General features: G+C 40.0%; 1 protein-coding gene across 1 annotated transcript in view; it reads right to left on the bottom strand.

The window, feature by feature from the left end:
* Positions 1-4,735: 4,735 nt before the first annotated feature.
* Positions 4,736-9,615, bottom strand: part of SV2B (synaptic vesicle glycoprotein 2B) — a 204,966-nt gene continuing 200,086 nt past the window's right edge. Inside the window, exons 13-14 of the mRNA XM_011978388.1 lie at positions 5,174-7,042; positions 4,736-5,102 (exon numbers count right to left, since the gene is read on the bottom strand). Of these exons, the coding sequence (XP_011833778.1) occupies positions 6,859-7,042 (184 nt within the window). The 3' untranslated portion in view covers positions 4,736-5,102; positions 5,174-6,858. The remainder of the gene's footprint in view (positions 5,103-5,173; positions 7,043-9,615) is intronic.

Raw genomic sequence — 9,615 nt, 5'->3', positions numbered from 1 at the left:
TCTACTAAAAATGCAAAAATTAGCCAGGTATGGTGGTGCATGCCTGTAACCCCAGCTACTAGGGAGGCTGAGGTGGGAGAATCACTTGAACCCAGGAGGTGGAGTTGCAGCAAGCCAAAATCGCGTCACTGCACTCCAGCCTGGATGACAGAGTGAGACTCTGTCTCAAAAACAAAATAAAAATAAAAATAAAAAAATGAAATAAAAAGTTGGGCTACCTTTCAGAAATCATCTATTAAACCTACTGGTAAGCATCTATATATTTAAGGATACCTACCAAATATCCTTGTCCTGTGACACTTGTCGTAACTTAGCAATGCACTACCAACATTCTGATTGCAAATCTTTAGCTCATGATAAGGTTGATATTTCCACTGTAAAATATGTAGCACTTAGGTTTTGGAAAATTATCCTACTTAAAACCACTCGAATATCAATCAATATATCATAAAATACATTTTAAAGAAGTATTGTTTTGTCACTTTCAGTATTTTGGATGTCTATAGAATTTGCTTTCCCTTTCTTTTGGAGGAATGCTTTAATAAAAAACAGTCATTTGTAATTTGCTCATCAACTGCTTTTAGTTATGTTTGTAATAAGTATTTTTATGCAATTCCTTTGTAATAGAGTCCAATATCTAATTTTTCTGGAAAGCCACTTTATTTGTAGTTTTAATTGACTAGTAAAATTTCTATATATTTATGGTGTACAACATAATGTGTATATATACATATGTCTGTATATATACACACCCACCTTGTAGGGTGACTAAATCAAGCTATTTAACACATGCATTACCTCACATACTTACCATTTTTTGCATTTTTGATGGCGAGCTGGAAAGCTATTTTTATAGGCCTTTTGTTCATACCCTATTGAAATGATCACTAATGCTGATTTAGAGAAATCTGAATTACTGAGATTATATGTGGTAGGTAAGAAGCGGAGGACAGGGCCATCGTTTTTGAATGGCTCATCCTCCTGAGTGACAGTAGCTGTGATTAAATAAACCTCCCTACCTAACAAAATCATCAAATGTGGTGACCACATTAACTTTGGTAGAGGACAGCTTCTGAAAGAGCTTTGCTTTCTAAAGGAATACATATTAATGGTTTCTGAAATTTTAAAGTATTTTAAGTCAGTAGGACTAAAGGTAAATGGACAGCTAAATGTGTGTTTTCAGGTGAAATGACAGTAAATCCTTGTGCTCCAGCTCATAAACTGAACCTTCCAAGGGGCATAGTATGGTCCCGCTAAATAAATCTCTTGCTCATTCTGTAATTAGCAATGACTATAACAACTTTTATTTCTCCATTTAACATGTGTGAGATAGCTTCAGTCTGTTTCATTTCATCATTCATCTTTTTGGAAATCTCACTGCTGCCACAACAGCCATGCATATAAATTCCTCACCATGCCTCTGCAAATCAAACAAAATGTACTTTAAGCTTGCCTCACAATCAAAGGCTGTGTGTGATTTATTTTCAAACTGTTCTTAGGGCTGGGCCTAAATGTGACACAACTACGCACAAAAGCACAATGTTTCGGACAGGGTCAAAGTCCACGTAGAGAGAGAGACCTAGCATAGCACAAGACACACAGTAGCCATTCTGCATTCTGTAAATGTGTTTTCCAATGAGATCTATGTAGAGAAATTTACCCCACTCTGTCTTCCTTGTCTAAAAGAGGAGGCTTTTCATCCTTTTCAAGAGACATTTGTAGGCAAGTTCAGGTGGACTGTCAGCAGGTCAGGTTCACATTCAGTCACATCTTGATCACCCCCGTGGATCCCTAGCTAGGGGGAAGCTTATAGAATCAGAGGCCCATCATAAGGCACAATGAATTACAAGATGCCACAAGCATGTTTGTCTATGAAAATCTTCACCAGGTGGAAATGGCCAAAACAAAGATCACCAACCCCCAGGGGAAAGGGCTCACCCTTTGCTAAGCTTCCCAAATACTTCAAGCCCTGCAACCAGACGCAGACCCGTAAGGACAGGACCTGAGTGAAACCAAGCAGTTTCTGGGGAAGGAAATATTTTCATTGACATTTTTGGGTTACTGTTGCACTACCACTGGTTGTCTCAGAGCTCTAGGGAAATGATGATCATTTTTCATGGGTTGCTAGTTTTTGTGAGCTTCTGGTTGGGTTGGTTTTAGGTTATCAGAGCAATAGAACTTCCCTGACAAATGAAAGTACTACCTATTGGAAGAGTGTCAGTGCTACTCAAAATATGGCTTGAGAATTGACACCATCTATGTAACCTGGGAGCTTGTTAAAAAAATGTAGATTCTTCAGACCCCACCCCAGATTTACTGAATCCAAATCTCTGGGGGTAAGGCCCTGCAGAGTGAGTTTTAACATCTTTCTGGGTGATTCTGATGCATGCAAAAGTTTAAGAAGCACTGATCCACCTATCCTTTCCGGCTTTCATCCTTGGAGCCAAGACCCTCAATTTGGAGGAGGGGCGGCAATGTTCCCAGTAAATACCACATTTCCCTGCCTCCTCTGCAGCAAAGGGAGACTGGCTCGGCTGCAAGGCACAGCCCCTTTGCCCATCGCCCTTCCTTCTGCTTCATGCCTGAAATGTGGATGCGAGGATCAGTGCTTCAATAGCCATCTTAGCCCACGAGGCAGCCTCAGTGATGGAAACTGTGCACTCAAGATCAAGGAGTCTGAAGGCAAGAGTGTGCTCCCAGGGATCAAAAGGCAGCCACACCAGCCCTGGCTTTCCTTCCTCCAGATTCCCTTCATATGAGAGTAAAATAATTTCCACGATAATTAGGTGATACTGGGCTCTTTCTTTTCCTTATTGCAGGGGGATGAGGGGTGAAAGGGAATTCTTTTTCCTAAACTGTAAACTTATTATAAATTGGTTTCTTTGAACTTTCAGTCGTATGCCATCCAACACAATCCCAGGTCATTTAGCACACATGCCTCCTAGAAAAGCCAGATGTGGAAGTGGAGACACCTTTTCCAGGGCTACTGGGATTCTTACCCCACTCACCAATGTCCCTCTTGCATTCCTGGCCCCTATCTCTTCTTCCATGTAACACTTTCTGTAAAACTGATTAGGTAAAAATCGATTAGGTCTGTAGAAAACGGGCAAGTGCATCATTTCCCTTACCTAGTTTATAAAGATAAAAAAATGGTACACTCCTCAAAGGAAAAAAAAAAAAGAGGAGGGAGCCACCACATTTGGAGATCCAGAGCTGACAAGTAAAGTAGTAGCAATCTTTTTACAAACGAAAGGTGCATTTTGCGGATTGTAAGGTCATTGTCCTCAGTGTTTATGGCCAATTTACTATCCATCTTGCCTACTCCCTGTAAGTGGAATGAGGCAGGAGGCAGAATGAGGCAGGAGGCAGAAAATGTAACCAGTTTTTTCATCACTATGTCCCCAGGACTTGGCACAGGGACTGGCCCACAGTCAGGGCTCAATAAGGATTTGCTGAATGAATGAATGAATGAATGAATGAATGAATGAATGAATACTAATCTTTTTTATGTTTAAACTGATGCTTCCTCTCATTCTAGTAAAACCACCAAGGGATAGTCAATGAATGGTCTCAGGGAACGGAGAATATGTGTCACATTGTCCCATTCCCCAAACTGCAGGCTTCCCCAGAATTGTCATAAGAGCATCACCTTAGGCCTTGTCACCCTCTCTTCACATTACATGTAACCTGGGCCACATCATTTAACCTCTTGAGGTCCCCATGTTGCAAAATAAAAAGTTGAAGGAAGCGATTCTCGATGTTTCTCCCTGCTGATTCAATCAATTTAGGAATACAGAAGAGACCCTAGTGCCTGAAAATAATCTCTGACCCCAGTTCTTAAGGTTTTCTTACAGTTATTTTTATTGTTTTGTTTTAATGAACACAAGGTAGCAGGGAACGCTGGGGTTGGGGGTTATTTGTTACATAACTTCAGGATAATGTACTACAAACTTCACAGATAGGCACACCTCTTTCACTAATTATTTTTAATAAAACAAAAGATCAAAAATCAGTATCAGGAGATGACACAATACAGTTGGGACTACGGAAAGCAACTATCTCCAAGCTTGGCATCATAAAATACATCATCATGAACTGTGAACAGATTTGCTAAACAAAGGAGAGCCTCATCCTTTTAACCCTCCACAGCCGACATCGGGAGTCTCTTGGGGTAGAACATGAAATGAAAAAGAAGTGGATGGCCAGATGCTGTACATTGTCCCCCAGTGACCTGCCACAGAGACTATTTTTAAAGACGCATTTATCTCAGCAGGAGTGACAGCATTTAAGTAGCCAGGTACTCGTGCTAGACAATCCTTCATGAGAAAAGTCTGCAGAGCTTGGCTGCACTCTTTACAAAAGCCTGAGTGATAGATCAGATGGGAATTGCTGATTGGTTAGGTGGCTGGTTTAAAGACCCGTAAAGATAATGCAGAAGTGAGAGCTTCTGTCTCTTATACACATCTAGATGTGTATAAGAGACAGGGTTTAAAGACCCGTAAAGATAATGCAGAAGTGAGAGCTTGGAAACCAAATGGAGTTAGCCCCCAAATTATTGCAGCCACCCCAGCACTCAAAAGTTAATCCGATTTTAAATTTACAAGATCCATCTTAACTAGAAATGCAGGCTCTAACTGTCCTGCAAATTTTTCAAGTGGTAGCTGTTCAATGAATTGTATTATCCCATTAAAGAATAATGTTTTAGATGTGGTAATCCCAGACTCACACAATTCTCTTTTATGAACCTAACCACTGCATTCATATGGAAGGTAAATTACAGCTATATTACATCAAGCCTTTCATTATTGACACAGCATTATGTTAGGCACCCCTATAAAACACTGAGAGAAAGATTAATACACAGTGGTATATATATTTGGAGGAATCAGGGTGTCCAGTCAGAGTCGATATGTCTTCTCTCCCTGTACAGAAAAAAAGGGAGGGGTGTAAATAAAAAAGTGAGGGTTGACAGAAGCAGAGTAAACATTTTAACCATTAAAACTGATCACAAATCGACAGTGGAAAGGTGTCATAAGATTTACCCCTACCAACCCGTTAATTGAGGAAAATTACAGAAAGCTGTCCCGAAGCTATCATAGGACCTAAGCATTTCTCCAAAACTGAGAAAACACTCGATGCAGCCATTATTATTCCTGTCTCTTATACACATCACCTAAGCATTTCTCCAAAACTGAGAAAACACTCGATGCAGCCATTATTCTTCTGTTTGAAATTTTTGGAGATCTCTGACAGGGAAAATGTGGCACTTTATAGCCATTGAGAGCATTGCAAATCAATTCAAAGAACTAGTTCTTGCAGGCTGATGTTCATTCGGCCTGGGCAGGTTCAAGTTCACCTCCACTGGCGGTTGTGCATAGCTCACTGTCCCCTCCATTGTCAGACACTTCTGATGTTGTTCCTCTTCCATGCAGTCAAGACTTCAGTCTATTGCTGACCTTCATCAGACAGGTTTGTCCTAGGCTCCTCCCCCAACCCACACCCCTGTTTATGTTCAAAACTGGATTTCAGGAAAGAGTTCTCTTAAGCACTGAAGAAAGACATATTTGGCATCCACTACACTCCCTAACTCCCACTCCAATGGACTCTGTTTCAAAAGCCCTGGACACATAGCATAGACTTCTCATGAGACCCAACCATTCTAACAAATATGGATTGCATTTGCATTTACCGCTAGAACAAACAAAAAGTATTTACACTTGGAAGAACTGTGGCTACACTTCCCCATCCCTCCCTCAGTCCCCACATTGTTTGATTCTTGCCAGAAAGAGTACCAGAGGCCACTGAACACATCTCACGTTGTTTTGGGGTGAGTGGCAAAGTAAAATGCCAGCACTGAAGATGGTAAGCTTGAGTTTCACAAGTCATCTGTGTAAGAGAGAGAAGTAACTACTCGCTCCAACTGCACAAAGAAAGTGGCTGGATTAAGTGGACTGCACAACGTGAGTTTGTTAAGTATATCCTCCCAGCAGAAAGTTAAATGGCTCTAAGAAATTGTGCTTGCATTTCGTTTGATCAGACCTCATTTCCTGGGACCTCAAACACCAAGTTCTCCCAAAATATGGCTAAAATGCTGGCAATATTTGCAGATACCAGTTGTGGAAATTAAACCCAAATAAAGTTATATACAAACTTAGTTTACAGAATACCTAACCCATTCAATTTCTTTGAATAGAGCAAAACAGAAATAAATATCCTTCTTAAATGTATCACCTAATTATCATGGAAAGCCTAGGAGACTTAGGAGAAAAGTAGATCTCTATAGATGTTGCTCAAATATTTGGCTTTCCAGATCAGAGTATTCTCAATGCTACCATGCCAGTATTTGAGTGGAAAATATGATAGGTGATACTTTTAAATGCAAAAATATATGTATCCTGTACTTCAAGCCCAATCTTCATATAATGACTCTAACTTCCAGCCAAGTTGATTTGTTAAGTTGTTGGGCTCCAAGGAGCTTTATGGAGGAGCTTGGGTATTTCTTACCCTCTAATTCCTTTGGAAATGCAAGTAAGTCCTTGCACTTGACTTACAGAAATGCTTACTCCTCGCATAGTGTGTGCACTCACTGGAGAATCCTCTCCCTGCCTTGGACTGGGAAGACCTGAAATTAAACACGCAGCTCTGTGATTCTAAGGGTGGCTCAGGGCACCCCCAAAACAGTCACCTGAGTTACAAACATATTGACAGCTGAAGTGGGTCCTAAACTAGGGGTCACAAAGTCAACTTCTCCTCGCGTGTTATCCGAGGTGCCCTCTGGACCGTGATAGGCAGGAAGTGTGGATGCATTTTAGTGTCCTGGACAAGATTCTCTTGACCTTTCCTTTTCCCATAGGCGGTTCACATCAGGACCTGTTCTCGAGTCTCTGGCAGTCGAAGGGCAATCAGGCCACCCCCAACCAGAGAAGCAGCAGCCAGAAGGATGGGGACCACTTTGGTTATCCCAACAAAAGAAGCAAATATGGTGTTTCCCAGGATGGCGCCAAATTTGCACAATCCATTGAGAATGCCAAAGGCTGTTGCTCTGTAAAAGAAGAAGAATGGAAATAATTCTGACATTCTGAACCTCATTAGATGAACAGGACTGGAATCTTTCTTTTCCTTATTGCAGGGGGAAGAGGGGTACGAGGGAATTCTTTTTCCTAAATATAAAAATAACACATTCTCATTGTAGTCAAATTTGGAAATACAGAATAATATAAAGATGCATGGATATCCAACCTCTTTACCGAGAGACAATCACCTCTGTTAACATTTTGAAGTATTTTCTTCAAGTGTTTTTCTTTTTTGTTTTTTTTTTTTCAAAGATATCTATTTAAAAATTTTTTACAGGTACGACATGCTTACTATGGAAATCCTGAAAGGATGAAGAAGTATGCAAAGCAGAAAATGTAAGTGTTCCCCCTTTTAACACTCAACCGTCCTGAAGCAGAGACTGCCAGTGGCCCCCAAATAGCGTTTCCCCAAATGTAGGACATTTCCCAGACTCATTTGCTGCTGAGAATGGCCATGTGACTTAGTTTTGGCCAATGGGATGTAAGTGAAAGTGGCGGCAGTTTCCAAGAAGCTTCTTTAAGGGACATTGTGGGTGGACCTTTTGCTCTGTTCCCCTTCATTCTTTTCCTTCTACCCTGCTTCATGATGGAACACAGATGGTTTCATTTGGACCATGGTGAATCCATGCAATGAAAAACAATGAGATAGAAAGAGCCTGCACCACCCACTCTAGACTTTTTCAGGAAAGAAAAAATGCAATGCTTAACCTTCTCAAGACCACAGCAATGTATTTGAGGTTTCTGTCAGCCACAGCAAACCCTAATCCTAATTATGATCTTTCAATCCCACTTTCCAGTGAGAACTATTACTAATCATTTATTCTTTCATGACCCCATCTGTATGCAGAGGCAATATTCCCAATACTACCTCTCCCCAAGTGAAATAAAATGTTTCTTTCTCGTACCACAAGTTTATTAAGAAAGTGGGTATATTTTTGTACTTAAAACTCTTCTTTCATTTTTGTCTATAACTGTACCACACTGTAGCTTTACAATCACCAACCCAGTCTTTTTCGTTCGTTTGTCTTAGTATCTTTGTTTTTGTATTTTCTTGGATCTTTTAACATATGTACTTTTTAAAATAAACTTTTTTGAAGTTCCCAGGGGGGAAAAAAAACTTGTTGAATTTTGAATGAACTCTTTTATGTTAGAAAAAATCTAAATACAATTTGACATTTTTGTAAGATTGAATCTTCTTATCCAAAATTAGGTATATCTTGTCTCTTAAATATATATACATTTATTTATATATAATAAAAATATACTAATTATGTGCTATTAATTATATATTATCATAATTATATATAAATATATAATCCATAAATATATACATTTTCTGAGACAGGGTCTGTCTCTGTCACCCAGGCTGGTGTGCAGTGCTGTGATCCTAGCTCACTACAACCTTGAACCCCTGGGGCTCTAGCAGCTCTCCCCCTCAGCCTCCTGAGTAATTAGGACTACAGGCACATGCCACTATGCCTGGCTAATTTTCTAAACTATTTTGTAGAGATGGGATCTCACTATATTGCCCAGGCTGATCTCAAACTCCTGCCTTCAAGCAATCCTTTTGCCTCGGCCTCCCAAGTCACTGAGTTGGCATATATTTATCTTCTCTTATATGTCTTTTTAAAATATCTCTTAGTAAAGCTTTATGGTTTTCTTCATTTAAGTGTTTCACTTATCAAGTTGACCCCTAATTATTTTATGATGTCTGCTGTTATTAAATGGATTTGAATTGCATCTTTAACTTTTTCAATATATTTTCAAACCTATACGTAATTTAGTTTTATTACTGACCACCTGACCAAATTGTCTTTTTCTCTCTAGTAGTCTCATTAGTTAATTCTCTTAGGCTTCCTAGATGTAAAATCACATCATATTCAAATAATAATCATTTGTCCTGCTGTTATTTTGCATAAAACTTAGCAGTTCTTTGACTGAAATGAGAGGGGCTCCAAATATGACACATTGTGTTCTTCCTTAGTTATCTATATCTCAACAGCTCTGTCGCCAATTTTGGAAATATCACTAAGGTTTTTGCAGAATTTCATTTACCCACCTTCCTTACCATGTCACATTCCTTTTTGAACACGGGGCCTCTTATCTTCTCTCCTTAAAATCCACAATTCCCCCTCCACGAAGGAAAACAATTACTAAGTAATGACTTTCACCCTATGCCTTTAAACCAGGCCTCTCCCCATACATGACCTGTGCAAAATAAAAGTAACCCCTGGGCCTCCCTGCCACATTCTCTGCAGATTCCCTGGACTTCATGCTGCCTTCTGAGCTTTATTTACCTCCCTGCCCCTGTGCTATTCCAGTTCTTCACTTTTTTGCCTTATCTCCCATTGGCAGGTCTGTTCTCTCTTGTGGATTACATGACATGTATGGTTTTGCCAACTTTTCACTCTTATTTCCTTCTCCTGGACATAGTCTGCTCCCATCCTTTGCTTCTTGCCATCCTTCCAACCTTATCCAGCCCTAGCCTGCCAACTTTCAGGTCTATGCCATCCCCCATGCAGGAGAAGCTCAACGTAAGAGA

Source organism: Mandrillus leucophaeus, unplaced genomic scaffold (assembly GCF_000951045.1).
Source record: "Mandrillus leucophaeus isolate KB7577 unplaced genomic scaffold, Mleu.le_1.0 Scaffold193, whole genome shotgun sequence".
Taxonomy (NCBI): Eukaryota; Metazoa; Chordata; class Mammalia; order Primates; family Cercopithecidae; genus Mandrillus; species Mandrillus leucophaeus.
This window is presented reverse-complemented; position numbering and strand designations above follow the sequence as displayed.